The sequence below is a fragment of the Chlorocebus sabaeus genome, chromosome 10 (genome assembly GCF_047675955.1).
Source record: "Chlorocebus sabaeus isolate Y175 chromosome 10, mChlSab1.0.hap1, whole genome shotgun sequence".
Taxonomy (NCBI): domain Eukaryota; kingdom Metazoa; phylum Chordata; class Mammalia; order Primates; family Cercopithecidae; genus Chlorocebus; species Chlorocebus sabaeus.
Genome location: NC_132913.1, coordinates 35,961,043 through 35,980,263, shown reverse-complemented (window position 1 = coordinate 35,980,263; position 19,221 = coordinate 35,961,043). Strand labels below are relative to the sequence as shown.

General features: G+C 39.6%; 1 protein-coding gene across 3 annotated transcripts in view; it reads right to left on the bottom strand.

Moving 5' to 3' along the window:
• The window catches only part of EPC2 (enhancer of polycomb homolog 2), a 149,652-nt gene extending 131,671 nt beyond the window's left edge, over positions 1–17,981 (bottom strand). For all 3 annotated transcript variants that reach the window (XM_007964942.3, XM_073019675.1, XM_007964943.3), the window contains exon 1: positions 17,537–17,981. In XM_007964942.3, the coding sequence (XP_007963133.1) occupies positions 17,537–17,689 (153 nt within the window). In that variant the 5' untranslated portion in view covers positions 17,690–17,981. The remainder of the gene's footprint in view (positions 1–17,536) is intronic.
• Positions 17,982–19,221: the final 1,240 nt, after the last annotated feature.

The window sequence follows — 19,221 nt, the reverse complement described above, 5'->3', positions numbered from 1 at the left end:
ACCGTCTCTACTAAAAATACAAAAAATTAGCCAGGCGTGGTGGCGGGCACCTGTAGTCCCAGCTACTCGGGAGGCTGAGGCAAGAGAATGGCGTGAACCCAGGAGGTGGAGTTTGCAGTGAGCCGAGATTGCATCACTGCTTTCCAGCCTGGGCGAGAGACTCCGTCTCAATAAATAAATAAATAAATAAATAAATAAATAAATAAAAGTAATAAAACAAAAGCACAATAGATACACCTTTTGAGTAGTCTGTCCCATGTATCAACTCTCTACCATTCTCTCCCATTCTTTCCCACAAGAGTATGCTGCCATCAGCCAAGCTGGTAAATCATCTCACCCTAATTGCAGCCACAGTTAACTTTATTGAGCTAGATGTTTGACCGGAACTAGGCCAATCATATTCCATCTCCTGGAAATTTAAAAATGAGACTGAATCACTATTCTCAGCCAAAGCTGGCTGCCTAAATTAAAAATAAAATTAGAAGCTTTGAGGTAGCCACATTTGGTTAAGAATATGTGAAAGTTCTATAAAGTCCTTTTGCAGGAAAGCAAATAATAAAACTAAAGACATTTTTTTAAAGAGTAACACCTCATTACCAAATGGGGTTCATTCTAGGAAAGCTAGTATGGTTCAATATTATAATATTCATCACTAATTATAAATACACCTAAGGGGAAAATCATATGGTAATCTCCACAGATGCCAAAAAAGCATTTGAGAATATTCAACACTCATTTATGATAGATACACTGAAGATTTTTTACATGTTATATACTTTTATGTATTACATACATATGTATTATATGCTATTATAAATATATTGTTTTCTACATCTATAAATCAATACAAAATTATCTACAACGTATTTAACAAAGAAACACTAGAGACATTCACATTAAGTTCAGAAACAAAACAAAAATGCCCATTATCTCCACTACTATTTAACACAGAACTGGAAGTATTTGTGAACAGAACAGGGAAATGTAATTAGAAGTATACTATTTGGAAAAGCAGAGGTGAACTATCTCTACTAGGGGGTGATATGGTATCTAACTCAATTACATAAGAGTATCAGTGCAAAAACTAGTACAATTTAATAAAGTTGCAGGATATAAAATTAACATATAGAAATCAACAGCTTTAAGAAGTTATAAGTTATAATGAGAGAGAAGATTCCATTTACAATACCAAATAGATGAAATTCCTAGAAATTCCTAGGAATAAGCTCAACAAAAAATGCACAAAACCAACCCTCTAACAGGATACACAGTAGACTTTGACAAATGAAGAGACAAGCCACATTCCAAAACAGGAAGTCAACATCATAAAGATGTCAATTCTCTATAAGCTAATTGATAAAAGTATGGTGAATCCCAGTAAAATTGCCAACATTATTTTTGGGAGTTAGACAAAACAATGATAAAGTTCATATGAAAAAAATAAGAAACAACTGCCAGTAAACTGTGAAAAAGCAGAATAATGAGTAAGGGGAAGTGACTAGCTCTACCAGATATAAAAATAAATGATGAAAGATGAGATAATAAACAATTCATAATCTTATCTTTAAAAAGATAAAACAATGATTTAAAGTTTTTTTGCACACGAAAAAATTTTTGAAGGAAAATTTAAACAGAACAAAATTAAAAGTTAAAATATACACCAAATGACCTTAAAAAATTCAAATATGATGAAGGTGGCATCTCATACCAGGGAGAAAATATATATTTTTTAAATGATGTTTAGACAACTGGATATCCACTTGAACGAATACACTGATCTACAAAGCAGTGTATACTAGAACTACACAAGTTCTATGGAAAAAATGAGGTAATTAACTTGAAGGGGGAAATCTACTTAACTTTAAATCAAAAACCAGAAACATTTTTTATTAAGGACTGAATAAAAAAACTCTTGACTGATATATCAATTTCCCTCAATATGGAACTGAACAGATTACAGTCAACATATACACCAGACCACTAGCTAGTTACAGTAATAAAAAATAAGAATTGATGCTCAGCACACAGGAATTTCTTTAATGACTATATCTATATTTAAAATTCCCTTGTTTTGGAAAACGACTATTCCTTCCTCTCACACTCCCTTTAGACCAGTGACCCAATACAAGCTGCCATTCTCTTATACCACCCATGTCTCAGGCTACAGTGAATAAAGCTAATCCAATAATTGAAGGGATGGCTCAAAATGAGCTAAAGAAATTCTTTCCCCAAATTTTTCAATCTCAAGTAGATTTTAAAAAACAAACCTCTCTTTCTCTTTTTCTCTCTTACACACATATACCTATTTACATATAAATATATTACATAGATAAAAAGTATGGAAGGATGTACATTCACCCAAAGGTCAACCACAGGGATATCTCAGAGAGGCGGAAGTTTAAGGGATTTGTGTTTTCTTCTTCACACTTTTTCTGCATATTCTGAATTTTTTACAAATGAACATACATGATATTCTAATAACAGAAGAGTATTTCCAAAAACAGAATAATACAATGTGAACAATCTGGGGTTTCATTTTTCTAGTTTACAGAGAAATTAACTACCTCAAGATATGCTCAGGTGGTTGAGCACATTTGCAACGACCATCTGTACTGTTTTATCACGCTACAGAATCAGCACCTTCCCATGCTGTGTTAATGTCCTAACAGTAAATAAAGGACAACTTTTATTTATGCCACTGTTTCTAAACACAATTCCACTGCAATACAAGCAAATGGTATCCAGATTTAAAAAAATTTTTTTTGTGTGTAGAGACCTGTTATGTTGCCTGTGCTGGTCTCAAACTCCTGGCCTCAAGTGATCTTCCTGTCTCAGCCTACCAAAGGGCTGGGATTAAAAGCATGAGCCAGTGTGCCTAGTCACAATATCTAGATTTACTTTAGTGCTTAAAAGTAATAATATTCTTTATATTCAATATATTTATATTCATCAGTAATATGTTTCCACAAACAACGAAGAATCAATAAGTAAAATTCTGCATTTCACATCAGTATAAATTCAGTCTAAAACTTTAAAATACCTCCTCAGATTTCTCAGAAAATTTAAACCTTTGTGATTCATATGTAATGAAGATTAACTATTTTTTTTTTTAAAAAAAAGCAATCTGCATTATCACCTAAAATGCGATTCTTAACCTCCTTAATGAGTCATCAGGGTCATTTACTCTAGGTCTGATGATTTTCTGGAAGGGAAGTGGTAAACATCCATATGAAACCGTGGTAACAAAACAAAAACAAACCCAGAAAGTTCACAGATCCCATTAGGTCTATCTAGGTATCAAAGACCTCAGTTAAGAAACCCTGACATAAGATGAAGATTTAAATGAAACTCCTTAATCCACACAAAGTATCCAAATTGTTTTTATTCTGTCGTAAATTTGCTGAAAATGCAGTCAGAAATCACAGTTCAGTACACTCATAACTAGTTTTGTCTCTAGTCTTCTGCCACCGCCACCACCCATGCACTGCCTCCACAGTCCATCTAATAATGATCTATTACAAATACAAACTTGAGGCTGTACCCTGCAAAACCCAATTTCCTCATTAAGACTAAACTCTATGTTTACTACACAAAGTAGTATCTTTTATATATTATTAAAAGATACATCTTTTAATAATAAAACTATAATCATACAAAATAAACTATATAACACAAATATAGTTTAATATCATTTATCACTTATCATTGCATAAGTAGTAAATAATATATAACCCAGGCTGCTGAATTAAGTAAAGCAGCGTTTTTCAAACTGTGAGCTGAACCACTAGTGAATCATGAAATCAATCTAGTAGCTCATGACCAAAATTATTTTTAACAAAATAGAACTGAAAAGGGAAAAATGCATACACACACACACACACACACACACACACCACTAATCTTCATTACTTGCAAATTTCCTTATTTGCAAATTCGCCTACTTGCTAAATTTTATTTGTGACACTTTCTCAGTCACTTGCAGACACGTGCAGAACAGTGAAATATTTGCGTTGCCCACCTGACATATATTCCCAGCTGAGGTCAAATAAGGTGACACTCTGACATCTTGTTTCAGCTCTCATACTGTAAACAAGCATCCTTTTCATGTTCTACTTAGTGCCATGTTTTTCACATTTTTATGCCTTTCGTGGGTAATTTCACTGTCTAAAGGGGCCCCCAAGTATGGTGCTGAAGTGTAGTCCAGTGTCCCTCAGCACAAGAGGACTGTGATGCGCCTTATGGAGAAAATACATGTGTTAAATAAGCTTCTCTCAGACATGAGTTACAGTGCTGCTGGCTGTGAGTTCAATGTCCATGAATCAACAATGTATTTTAAATAGATAATTTAAAAACAGAAACATACATAAAACAAAGTTACAAACTGATCAGCAAATGAAACTGTTGTGACCAGGGTCTAGCAAGAACTTAACCATGTACTTCCCCTAGGAGCAACGGCTTAGGTATTAAATAATTCTGTGCTCAATCTAACATAACTATCTCAAATAATAAAAATCAATTGTATTAGTATATGTATAATACAGATATGTCTGTCAAAGTGCACTTTATTTCAGTTACACACACATGCGCACGCATACACGCACACACACAATTAGTCATAGTCAAAAAAAATTTGAAAGCCAATGAATTACATCACAAGGAAAGAAACCCTGAAAGGTGTGGTAAAATGGTGAGGCAGAAAGGCATGGATCATGGGCACACACACCAATCCCTTTTTTCTACCTAGACAAATCAATTCTACTGAATCCAGAATCACGCCTAACTTGTGATTTGGTTGGCAGATCTAAGACAAAGCTTTTAAGTGTACTTTATAAAAGCATCCCAGATATTCTGGTGTGTGGCCAAGATAAGAACCACAACACTACCTCTTAAACTAGTGGTTTTCAAAGTTGGGACAAGCAGCACCAGGATCATCTGGGAACTTCTTAAAAATGCAAATTCCCAGGCCCTATTCTAGCCTTAATCAGACACTAACAGGAATAAGACCCAGTGATCTGTGTTTTAACAGGTCCTCTAGGTCATTCTGAAGCATGCTAAAGCTTCAGAATCACTGACCTAAATCTTTGGAAATTTTTTGGGGAGGTATTTTGAAAGCCTTGATGAACTCTGCAAGGTGGTTAGGCTATTTCAAATAAACTCCTACTGACCAAGCACCTATAATATATAAACAATCTTCTTCCAAGTACTTGGTTTTACAGAAAGTGACCCGACACTTTAAGCCAAAATTAAGTAAAACCTATGCATTACTCGAAGCAGCACTGTTCCTTTACCATCCTCCGTAACAGTTTCTGTTCTTCCAAACTCGTTCAATAGGCACTGTTCATAATAAAATTTTGCCTGTCCTAAAAGGTGAATCTACACTAGATCCCAAAACTGTCTCAACCCTCTTAATAACTCTACTGGGTCTCACACACTTCCCTCTATGAGTGTAACAATAGGCATCTAAAAAAAAACTCATGGCGTTCTGGCATACAGGAATCATTTCAAGACTAATCTGTAAAAATGAATTCAATAGTATATTAAAGTCAATTAGCTATTACATGAATTGATATTTAAACTCTGGCTCAAATCATGTCCCTCATGAAATAAATTTACACAGTATCATTTTCATTTTCCACATTAACACATTAAAATGTGTTCATCTGTGTAAAACTCTTTTCTCTCCCACTAAGCTATAAGCTGCTTGTGAATGGGTACCACATCTTACTCCTTTCTGTGTCTAAAGCACATAGCAGGTGCTGTACATTCCATCATCAAATATTTAGTGAGCAAATACCAATACGCCATCTATACCAAATGATCGAGTATACAAAGGTAACAAAGACAAGGTCCCTTTGCTTATGGGGCTAAGTTACTGAATGAATAAACATCACAAACAACTACAGTGAAAGTATGAGACAGTGCAGTCCATATGAAATATCAGGCTTGCCAACATGATACCTGAATAGGATGGCTTTCTTCAAAAGGGTATCTTATTGTTGCTCTTCTGACTCAAGTTACTACTTGAGGCCATAAATAAATATTACAGTAAAAACACTGACAAGTCACTTAATAATTAATCTAACTTCTTTTTTGTGTGTGTATAAAAATAGGAATACAAGCAAAAGTCCTATGCACAATGCAAGGCTTTGCTGACAACCAAACAACCACTTAGGAATGACGAGTTAAGGTTTGCTATCCAAACTACAATGAACAGAAAGCTACATTCTGCTAATTCTCAATTCCTCAAAGATATTAAAGGGAAGGAATTTAAAATCAAAATTGCCTGACCTTGTAACTCTGGATTAAAAAGCTAACTTTAAGATCACATATTACTCACTTACAAAATGAGTACAAGAGAATTACTTGGTTACTTTACCAAGTAAAAGTCTTTGTGTAGAAATTTTCTAGAATGCGCGCGCGCGCGCACACACACACACACACACACACACACAGCTAAGAGCAGCTGCCTCTGTAGCGTATCTGTAAACCTGAGGGAGGGAAGACACTTACTTTTTATGTATATGCTTTTGTGCTGTTAAATTTTTATATTTAAATCATGTGGATCTATTATTTTTCAATTTTAAAAAGCTAGTAGTAAACGTGTTAAACGTGAAAATAAGACAATTCTGTCTACAGTACCATCTCCTGTATAGTAATGGGAATAAAATCTGCAGCCTGTATGCTTTTGAGACGACACAGAAATGAGATTGCCATTTAGGCCGTGCAAATTCTCCTGAAGATTTCTGAATCTCAGGTCATAGGTTCCCAAAACATCCATAGAAAGAACTAAGGGGTCCATGAACTTGGATGAGAAAACACAAACTTCTAACAAATTTAACATTTCCTTCAATTCCTAATGTAGACAACAGACCACAGTAGTACTAGCAATACCAACAGAAATTCTAGATCTTTTCAAGTCAAATTATGTCAAAATACTGTTTATATTTATCACTATTTTGAATTTACGATAACTAGATACACTGTAGATTCTGTACTTAATGTGTTAATAAAGCACATATATTAAAAATTGTTTACTTTGATAACTATATTTCAATATAATTGAATTATCTGATTTTATTTTATGCATTTATGGCATCATTCTAAGGAGTTTCACCAGACTGCCAAAAGAGTCCATGTCACCAAAAAAAGGTTAAGAAGCCCTGGATCATAATTCTCAAATCAGAAGCCAATACCCTTCACTTGGAAAGGAGGAAGCATTTTGGGGTTATTCCAACTAGAATGTTTCAGAAATTAGTAATAAACTTCTTGTTTTGCCTTGACCATCCCATACAACCAACTACAAATCGAACGCTAATAGTGCCCCAGTTGAGAAACATCTCAAGAATCAAATAAATGGCATGGCTACCCTCATCAATACCATACTTTTGAAAGTTTCCAAACAAAAGTGTTCATCCAAGAATTCAATGGTATACTGGAATGTCACTCTTCATTCACTTCTCTAGTGTACAACACCCACTGCATAGATTTTCATCACTAAAACTTATCTTCCCCATAACTATCTACCCAAAAAAAAAAAAAAAATCTGAAGAACGAAAACAAAATTTATTAATTATTCAGGGCCCAATTATTACTCTATAGATTAACTGAAGAGTTAGATCTCTTAGCAAAACATTTTCAAGGTCTTTAGTTTTTAAAATCAATTTGGTTGTTAACTGCTGTGCCAGAAAACAGAGAAAGAAGGAGGAAAACACACATATTAACTTGTAATGTTTGAAAGCGTTCTCTTTTGTTTGCTTGTTTTTAAGAGACAGGGTCTCAGTCTCACTCTGTCATCCAGGCTGGAGTGCAGTGGCACTATCATAGTTCACTGCAGCCTTGAATTCCTGGGCTCAAGGAATCCTCCAGTTTCAGTCTCCTAAGTAGCTGAGACTACAGGTACATGCCACTCCACCCAGCTAATTTTTTTATTTTTTGTAGACATGGAGTCACACTACGTTGCCCAAGCTAGTCTCAAACTCCTGGCCTCAAGCTGTAAAAATGTTTAATTGGCATCAGAAAAAAATGTGAAACTCTATCACAGAATAATGTATGGGAATACTCTATATTCTACTCTTCCATCAACTTTCACATTTGTTACCCTGTGTAAGTGAAAAATTGTTACCAAAAAAATAGGTGTTGCCTATAAGACACAGACTTAAGTTTTTATTAAAAAAATGTAATCTTGGCCGGGCATGGTAGCTCACACCTGTAATCCCAGCACTTTGGGAGGCTGAGGCGGGCAGATGACGAGGTCAAGAGATCGAGACCTTTCTGGCCAACATGGTGAAACCCCATCTCTACTAAAAATACAAAGATCAGCTGGGCCTGGCAGTGCATGCCTATAGTCCCAGCTACTCGGGATGCTAAGTCAGGAGAATCACTTGAACCAGAGAGGCAGAGGTTGCAGTGAGCCAAGACCGCGCCAATGCACTCCAGCCTGGGCGACAGAGCGAGACTCGTCTCAAAAAAAAAAAAAAAAAGTAACCTTTAAAACTAACTTTTCAGATACTTATTAAACAGATGAGGAAATGGGGCTAAATGAGGTTAAGTAATTTACCTCACCTATAAGGAAAGTGGCAGAGGCCAGAATTGGAACCTAAATCACAATTTCAAAGTTCCAACAACTGCACCGAATTAGCAGCAAAACTGAATGCTGCTTGTTGACTCCCCAACCAAGAGTCCTTTGTCCTTAGCCCATTAAAAAAAAAAAAAAAAAAAAAAAAAAAGCAAGCAATCAGGGAAGCAAAGATAGGAGTTAGAGAGGTAGCAGATAGGGATGACTCTCCACTCTGCATTCCTCTGTCTTTATAGCAACAGCAGCTGACAGTAAAACCAAAAACCTAAAAGCAGACAGATACAATGAAACAGTGCTGAGGAGAAACTGGAAGTGACTGGCATCTTCCTCCACAGTGTTAACCCTGTAAGAAGCAGTTCTGCATGATAGAATATGTAAATTTAAAGTTCTATCCTATTTAAATAGTATAGACAAGGCAAGTAATCGATGATTCACTTTAAGTTAAAATCAAATAATCATGCTGGATCTTCTGCCATCTACACTGGTCTCCTTCATGGCTTATTCCTATCAGCCTCTCCTCCTCATGCTGTCTCTATGCACCTATTACTGTTTTTCTACGTCAACTCTACTTAAAATTAAATGAAGATGCAGAGCTGCATTGTTTACCAATACAACCAAACTCAATCCAAGTGACCAGCATCATGCTAAGTGCCTGTATTACAAACTTTTTATCACTTAAGATAGAAAGTGACAGAAGTGCCTGAATTGCTCTCCTGCCTGTCTTAGGTACTGAATAAAACAGACATGATACCTTCCTCAAGACATTTGGTCTTGTTGGGGAAATAAGTGTCTACTCTCTCTCGTGCACACGCTTTCTCATACATATATAAAATTCACACACACACCCTTACACACACACTCAAGTGAGAAAAATGATACTAGAAAATTAAAATAAACTCAAGTGGTAAGGACTAAAAGTACTACTGAACTTCAGAATACTTACAGCAATAAGTAAGCCTAGTAAAGATAGTGAAGAAAATTTCATGAAAGCAAGGAAATCATAACCAAAACTTACACACAGAATGGACTGCTCTACTGAGCTCTAGGAAAAATTAATAGTATATAGCAAATGAATGTAATTGATCCTCATAAAAGAACAAGCCAAACTGACAGCATCTCAGCAGTAGAGTTAAACCTTAAGCATTAATTTCTTCCCAATATTTAATGTCACATTTGTTGGTTCTTTTCATCTAATTATAATCCTGGACAATACGCCAGTAGATAGACATGTGGTTTCAGAGGTTCAAGTAACTTTTAGAGTCAAAGGTACTTTAAAGGTCACTCAGTCCAATTCTATTTCACAAATGAGAAAACTAAGGGCCAGGAAGGTTAAATAATTTCTACGAGGTCACACAAAACTCATCCCTTACGACTTTGAAAAGTATTAAGTGTGAAGAGTTTGCTTTCTTTAAAAGGACACCGGAGACTTCTTTTACAGTCTTTGATTCAAATTTCATTTAAAACATAATACATACAAATTATTCTAAGCTCATTAAAATATCTTACAAATTTAGGGTTTGCAAAAACACACTAAGTATACAAACTCACCTTGGGACAAACCATGGATTAAAATAATTTAACACTTTAACTTCCTAACTTTTGATCATGCTATATATTACCATCAGTAGCAGATCTCTCAGGGCAGCTCCCAGGTTGGGAAGGTAATGCTTCTCAACACAGGTATCCTAACTTCCCCTGCTCTTTGAATGGCAGATTCGGAGGTAGATACCTGATGCAAGCCAGACCAATAATGCTCTCTATCTCAAGAATCTGGAATTTTGAACTTTTAATGGGATAATAAATGATAGAACAGTAAAGCTATAATGGACCTTAGATATTTTCTAGTTCTCAACCCATTTTACAGATGAAGCAGTACAACGGTAAAGCAAGAGCCCCAGAGTCAATCAGCCTGAGCTCAAATTCTGTCTCTAGCATGTTCTTTTTTAGATGGATGATCTTAAGCGAGTTACTTAATTTCTAAAGTTTCAGTTTCTTCCCCTGAAAAAGAAGTAGTGCCGGGCGCGGTGGCTCACGTCTGTAATCCCAGCACTTTGGGAGGCCGAGGCGGGTGGATCACGAGGTCAGGAGTTCGAGACCATCCTGGCTAACATGGTGAAACCCCGTCTCTACTGAAATTACAAAAAATTAGCTGGGCATGGTGGCGTGCGCCTGTAGTCTCAGCTACTTGGGAAGCTGAGGCAGAAGAATGGCGTGAACCCAGGAGGCGGAGTGGAGCTTGCAGCGAGCCGAGATTGTGCCACTGCACTCCAGCCTGGGCGACAGAGCGAGACTCCGTCTCAAAAAAAAAAAAAAAAAAAAAAAAAAAAAAAAAAAAAAAAAAAAGTAGTAGTAACACCTATATGTCCTACTGTTATAATCAGCTCTAAACCATCTACTGAGTTTAACAAAGTGCCTGGCACATGCTCAACACACTCAAAAACACACACTCAAATGTTAGCTGTGATGAACAACCTGAGGCTCAGAAAAGCTAAGCAACTTCCCAAATTATATGGCCATTTAACCCATTTAGGCATAAATGGGTTAACCCATGACAACCAGAACTAGAAACAAAAACTCCAGAACCACACTTCAGTGGTCTTTCATCTATACCACCCTAGAAACTTCTAGGCCTAACATTCAAAACTATCTATAATTTAGTATAATTCTACCTTTTTTCCAACCTAATCTCCACCCCTATTTTTACTCCTTCATTCACCAAATATTTACTGAGTGCCTCTATGTTTTAAACAGTTTCTAGTGCTGAAGATATAACAGGGATAAAAGGAATGGGAAGACAGAAGTAAAAGATGTCTGCATGTCCAAACAAAAACAGGAGAATGATACGGTCAGCAACATCAGAGTGCTATCCTCCTGAAGTTTCTAAACAGGAAGAATAGGCAATGATTGACAGAAAACATCTACCATGGAAGAACCTTCCTTTGGTCTACTCAGCATCCTCAGAACTTGCTTTAGATATTCCTATGCTCAAATATTTGCTTCAACATACACCATACAACCAAACCTGAAAGCCCAAATTGTTACGACTCTCTCCAAGAAACCTTCTCTATAACACGCAATGAATCACCTCATGCCTCTCAACTACACTAACATTTAACTTTCTCTAATGCTCTTCTGATGTCTGTCAGGTTGTCTTAACCCTGTAGTTTTTGCTAACTTTCCAGATACATGTTTTTGGACTTAATGGTTCATTTAAGTTCCATGAAATCAAAGTCTGCATCTTCTTTTATTCCTAACAACATTTCAGTAAACAGCCTTACACATACTTTTGCTATACAGAACACTTTAGTTTCCCAATATCTTATTTAGATAACAACTGGCATTTAGATAATAACTGGCATGTCATTTGCTTTTGTTAAAAGAAGAAATGCTTCATGTTTTTACAGTATCAATTTACAAAACTGCATTTTATACCCTCTCCATTATGAAACATGAAATATATTACTGCCAATAGTAATTCTGAAAAGGTATCAAAACTGATAATATTCCTACCCTACCAATTCAAAATATCACTTAAAATATGAACATAATGGCAAAAATTAGACAACATATGAGAGGAGATATGGCAATTCAAATTAGTCACGGATCTTCTTTAAAAATAAGGTGAACCACATGATTCATGTAGACTGGTACATTCTGGTATGAAAAAGTATCTCACACAAATCTACACACACCTATAAGAGTTACTTAAAACAAGATAAAGATTTATACTGCAACCATATCTGTGTGTGAAAAGATTCTATATTTAAAGAGGCCTCTGACTCAAGAGGAAACAAGGATATAATATTTAGGTATACATAGTACCAAAGTAAGCAACCAAAAAGAATTCCTGAAGGAAGAATTTATCAAATTCTGCTAATAAATTTTATATATAGATAGATATTGGGGGAGGGGGAGGAGAGACACAAATATAGCTCTTCGAACAAAAAAAGAAATAGAAGCCCATTCAACACTCAACAAACATTTTTCAGCATGCATTATGTGCCAGGCACAGTTCCAGGCACTTGGAATATATTAATGAACAAAATAAGCAAAGATCTTTGCCCTTAGAGACATTATATTCTAGCAGGAGAAAAATCTAAACAATAAAATGGGAGAGTTTCCCACAAATTTCTTATATGCTTAAGATAACATAAACACGGGGATAAATATAATGGTGCCAATACAGGGGAAAGCAAAGTTAACAAACTGCTAAGAAAAAAAAAAAAGAAAATCTGAAAAGCCAAGAGCAAAAGTCAGACCAAATTAAGTAATGAAAAAACTACATTTCCTAATAATTTAACAGTCTAACCAAATTGGCCACTTTTAAACCTTCCGAAATTATAAAAAGTAAAATATTATTTACAAAAACTATAATAAACTTAATCACAGTTCAGATGGTAACTCTGGGTTCTGTAAGAACCCTGAATATGCAAGCATGGTGACTATGAGTATATGCTTTTGTGACACCAATATCAAGGGTCTGAATTTCAGCCCTGCACTAGCAGCAAGATCTTTCAGTTTTTCCTCTATAAAACAGAAACAGTAATACCTCATAGGGCTGTTACCAGAATTAAATGATAATCAAAAACTGGAAACAACTCAAAAATCAGAGAAATGCATAAAGATAGCATATCAAATTCACTGGACTACTACTCAGCAATATAAAGGAACAGACTCATACAACAAGGATGAATCTTAAATGTATCGTGCTGAACAAAGTAAGCTAGACACAAAAAAATGTATGATTCCATTTATATGAAATTCTAGAAAAGGCAAACTATTCTACAGTAAAAGAAAACAAATAAACAGTTGCTTGGAACTATGAGTGGAGAGGGACTAGTTGCAAAGGAGCACAAGGGAACTTCTCCAATGTTGGAAATGTTCTATATCTTGTTTTCGTGCATGTATGCATTTGTCAAAATTCATCAAACTCCACAATGTAAACAGGTACGTTTTTCGTACGTAAATTATACCTCAAAGAAAGTTTATTTTTAAAAAGGATTAAATGAAACAATATATGTAAAGCCCTTAACACAGTATCTGGAATATATGAAGTATTCAGTAAATGGCAGGTATTAGTAAAAACATCAACGACCACTATACAACTCTCATAGGGAGGTGGCAGAACTGCTGGCTGCCTGATTTTTCTGGTCTAAATTCTAAATAAACCTAAGTGTACAGTACTTGACCTAGACCAAGTGTCGTGAGGAGAACTACAAAGACCAAGTTAAAGGAGGATGCCAACTGGCAGCTCTCAGCAGAGGACAATGATAATAAGGACAGGGAAGAAAATAAGTAAAAGATGTTTCCATGTCCAAAAGAAGAGGCTACACAGGATGACATGATTATCAACGATACAATGTTACCAATGCCCAAGAACACCTAATCACCTTATCCAAGCATTGTTAGAATGTAATCAGTCAGAATGTAACTCAAAATCTAGTCAATGACTTTGTTTATATAAACGAAGTCTAATGATAGTCCAATAGCTACACAGAGGAGACAGGCCTTAATTTTAAGGGTGGGTGGGGATAGCGAGGGAATGGGGAAAAAGCCATCCACGAAGGATTCAAAAGATTTTGCCAACCAAGCAGTACAGCACAGTTCAGAGACACCCGGCAACAACTGTGAATCCGTAAGCCAAGGTTGGTTTGTTCGTTACAAGCCTACTGATTCAAAAGAAAAAATCTTATAAAAATAAGGAGTTAAGGACATCCAGACATTGAAAGTTACTTAAAATACAATTCAAGTGAAACACAAAACATTTGTGAAACATATGACATTTTACTGTTGCTTAGAAATATTTATCAAGGCAGAACCATTTTTATAAATACATAATTCTCCTTAATAACAGAAGTCCTGTAAATAAGACCAGAGAAATGAATTTGCTGTCACTCATGAAAACACAAGTCTTCTGACATACATATTTAAAAAAGAAAGAAAAAGAAAAACTGATACCCCAATTGGGACACTCTGGGAAGCAAAAGACTTCAGACTATAAATCTTAACTGTTAAGGTTTGCTTAATTGATTTTAAGAACCTCCACTTTTAGCATTTATTAAAGAGGCAGAAAGGACAGGACAAAGTTAATCAGAGGTTCTGGGTTTCAACTCTCGTTTTATCAGAATTTGGATTTCTTCTTCCTTAAAACTGGGCAACTGAAGTAGGCTACTGAAAAGTATCCAGGTTTAGCACTCATGCTCTACTTTGAAAATAATTTTTTCTAGAAGAGTTAATAAAAAATTGCAAGGTGCGGCAGGGCACGGTGGCTCACACCTGTAATTCCAGCCCTTTGGGAGGCCGAGGCAGGTGGATCACGAGGTCAAGAGATCGAGATCATTCTGGTCAACATGATGAAATCCCGTCTCTACTAAAAATACAAAAATTAGCTGAGCGTGGTGGCGCGTGCCTGTAGTCCGAACTACTTGAGAGGCTGAGGCAGGAGAATCGTTTGAACCCGGGAGGTGAAGGCTGCAGTGAGTCAAGATCGCGTCACTGCACTCCAGTTTGGCGACAGAGTTAGATTCAGTATCAAAAATATATATATGCAAGGTGCCGCCAGGCGCGGTGGCTCACACCTATTATCCCAGAACTTTGGGAGGCCAAGGAGGGTGATCACCTGAGGTCAAGAGTTTGAGACCAGCCTGGCCAATATGGTGAAACCCCAACTCTACTAAAAATACAAAAATTAGCTGGGCGAGGCAGTGGGCGCCTATAATCTCAGCTACTCGGCGGGGCTGAGGCAGGAAAGTCGCTTGAACCCAGTAGGCAGAGGTTGCAGTGAGCCGAGATCGCGCCAATCCAGCCTCGGCGACAACAGGGAAATTCCATCTCAAAAAACAAACAAACAAAAAAATTGCAACACGAGTTAAGCACTTTTATTTTTAATGAAGCATGAAAAAGTTACTCTGTAAGTAATCTTACTAAATTAAGATAAAATACCAAAACATATGCAGCATACTAAGGACCATATATGTTGGTGATTGCAAAAAGTAAGATATCTTCCAGGAGTCAACTGTTCACTCTAGAACAGATTTCCTTATTTTTGAGATGGAGTCTCGCTCTGTCGCCCAGGCCTGAAGTGCAGTGGCATGATCTCTGCTCACTGCAACTTCTGCCTCCCGAGTTCAAGCAATTCTTCTGCCTCAGCCTCCTGAGTAGCTGGGACAACAGGCGCGCACCACCGCGCCCGACTAATTTTTAGTAGAGACGGAGTTTCACCATACTGGCCAGGCTCGTCTCGAACTCCTGATCTCATGATCCGCCGGCCTCGGCCTCCCGAAGTGCTGGGATCACAGGCGTGAGCCACCGCGCCCGGCCTAGAATAGATTTCTTGACTCAAGTTCTAAAATAATAGGATCCAAGTAATTACACACAATACTGGTACTTTTAAGGCCATCTTTCTTTTGGATCAAGACCCACAAAATAGCAAAAATATCCAAAGTTGTGCTTATTAGGGTTCAATGCAATTAACTATTGTACATAATATAATTTTATCTTAATTTTCCTTCCCATGGAAAACTGAGTCAAGTTTGAAACAAATAAAAGAGTTCCCACATACAAAAAAAAGTTCTCACAGCTCTAAACCTTAGAGATAAATGCTGTTTTGATGATATATATTTATATATATGCACACACATATGTATGTATATGTGCATGTATATATATGTATTACATATACGTTTGTATACACACACAGTTAAGTTCATCCTGATACTACGGCCATATTCATTTTCTACTGAAAATATAAGACTTTCAAGTAATCAAAGAGAAATGTGATTAAATCAGAGCAAAGTAGTAATAACAGGGTAACACAGTGAGGTCAGAACTCGACCAGCCAATCAAAGGCATAAAAGCATTTCCTGCAATATTAATAGTCAAAAGAGAAAACCAATCACGGAAACCTCGAGCTTCCTTTTGACAGCCACAGAAGCAAGAGAACCAATCCACACACACCCGAGGTTGACAATAAGGCGGGACTGCAGGTTCATTGAAGAAATTCTTGAGGGTGCAGTTACTATGAACTTCGCAAGCAAGTAACACCACTCGAGTCATAAACACTCTCTGTTAAGCCAGATATTCAACCGTCTGCAAAATTTAACCCATCGGAGGAAAAGCAGCAGTTTTCCCAAAAGGTGCTGTATTATCAAAATTACAACTGCCAATTTAGATGCACTAGGTCCTCAACTTCTAAGGATCACCTCGCAATGACAATTCTCGAGGACAACGCTACGCCCGCAGCTCGCTCCGGGGCATCCCCGGCTCCTCTCTAACACTGCTCATGGAGCACGGCCGTCTCGGCGAAGCAGTCAGAGCCCGTCCGCCCCGCGCCCGGCTCGGGTCGGGTCGGCTGAACTGGCCGGCGGGCGGCTCTCGGACGCTACTACCCGGTCGGTAGTCGTGGTCCCCGCCCTCCCCCGCCGCAGTGCTGTTCCGCCTCATCCCGCTGCACCGTCGCGGGCGGGGAAGCCAGGATGATTACACTGCTGGGAGGAAGATGTTTGTTTTGAAAGCGCCCTTCTACAGTCATTTCAAAGAGAACCCAATACAAAATTTAAAAGTGGAAAAAATAATCATCTTGCCTAGCCAAATAATACCCCGCCATTAATTAGCCCCGCGCCTGGGGGAGGGAGGTGGGAAGGTAAACAGAGACCGTACGCCAAGTGCGGCCAGCGCATCCCCTGCGCCATTCCCGGCCGCCGCTTACGGCAAGGCCCCCTTACGGCAGCGTAAGCAGCGCTGCGAGCTAATCACAACACTGGGACGCAACAACATGGCGGCCGCGGGCGGGCGCTACGCCAGCCGAGAGGGTTTACGCTACTCCGCCGGCGTAGAGTCCCGTGCGTTACAGCAGCAGCGGCGCCCTCCAGCGAGCGTAAAGCGCTCTGTGAATGGCGAGGCCCGACTGACAAAGGGGAGGGGGGAGGAGGGAAGGGGGGTAATAAACACTCGAGTCCCTACCGATTCCTCCTCCTTCTCCATCCCGGTGGGCATCTGGGGCACGGCCCGGTTGATGGAGACGCAGTCGTTGAGATCAGGCATGTCCTTGCCGCGGTAGATAGGCAGCGGCTTGGCGGCGTCCAGCGCCCGCGCTCGGAAGGAGAGTTTACTCATTGTCTCCCCGCCTTACAGGAACAGCCCGGGCGGCGGCGGCGGGGCGGGCGGGGAGGGGGGGAGGACTCCCGCCGCCTCCTCCACCTCCTTCCTCAGTGCAGCGCGGCCGGCCCGCTCCTCCTCCTCCTCACTGCCCCCGGCCACAGCATGGGCGCCCACCCCGCCCGAAAACAGCCCCCCGCCGCCCGCGGCCGCTTCCACACACTAGATCCGCCGCTCGCCCGCCCGATCCGCTCCCTGCGCCATGGCCAACATGGCGGACATTACCACAGCGGCGGCGAGCGATCCCGGCAGCCCGCGCGAGAGCGCGCCCCCGCCGCGGGAACGCGCCTCGCCCTCTCCCTCCCTCCCTCCTTCCTCTCCCTTCCCCTCCCTTGCCTGCCCACCCACTCTCTACGCGGCGCTGCCGGCCCGCGGGAGCGTGCTGGTTTCGGTCGGCTCCAGGGAGAGGGGGCGGCTGCAGCGCCCCTCCGCTCGCCGGCCGGTGCTTTCGCTGTGTGGCAGGTGCCAGGTGCGCAAGTTCGCCCGCGCCCGGGAGCGTGCGCCTCTGCCTCCGCCGCCCGGCCATCCCTCTCGCTGGGTGTCCCGCAGGAAGGCGCCGGGCAAAGACGGCCGCGCCGAGCAGCGCGTGTATGCAGAAGTCCGGAAGCGGGAAGGGAAGATGTCGACCCGGACCCCACTAGCCATCACCCAAGCCTGTACTCGGACAGCGCTTATCCTCCAAGGCGCCCTGAGCGCAGGCTAATTCGCATCCTCCGAGGCGCTCATCCCGGAGAGGTGCGAGAGGTCTCTCCCATCACTCTGCTCCGAGGGGCGCCGCGCTGCTGATGCCAGCCCTCTCCGCCGCCCTCCCCTCCGTACCTGTCCGAAAGAGCTCTCCAAGGTGCAGCAGCGCGCTAGTCCTCGGCTTCGCGAGGAGGACGCTCAGGGCAGCAGTGAGGGTTCATGGTTTGAGGCTGCCAGATGCAACAAGTGAACTTAGGTTCCCTGTCACCGAAACTTCGGTACAGCTATTTAATGGATGGTAGGTATTTCTCTGAGTTCAAAAATAGGCGCTTTCCTAAAAGTTCAGCTTCTAAAAATTTAACCAAGGCAGCACACATTTGCGAAGTAGCAGATGTGTGTCAAATGTGGGGTGCTGTGGAAGACTCGAAGAAGTCTGAGAAAAGGTTCCTGCCTCGGAGAGCTTTCACCTTAATGGAATGCCAGGACTGTTGGAAAGATGAGTAACAGTAAGAGATGTAAATAGTTAAAGAAAATGACAGCTGGAAAGATAAATGACAACCGAAAAAAAAGTGTAAATATTTTAAGAAAACAATACAAGAGATGACACAGGCAGTAAGTAGGACATGATTAATTACCAAACGAGATCTAGGCAATAATTGTGAGAGTTCAGAGAAAGGAGGCATGACTGCAGCCTAAACAGGTTAGAGAAAGTTCTCAAGAGGAGGGAAAACCAAGGTGACTCAAATGAGTACTAGCTATTGTTGACATCCACCTGGTTTAGCCAAGAGGCTCTTGGTTAGTCTTTA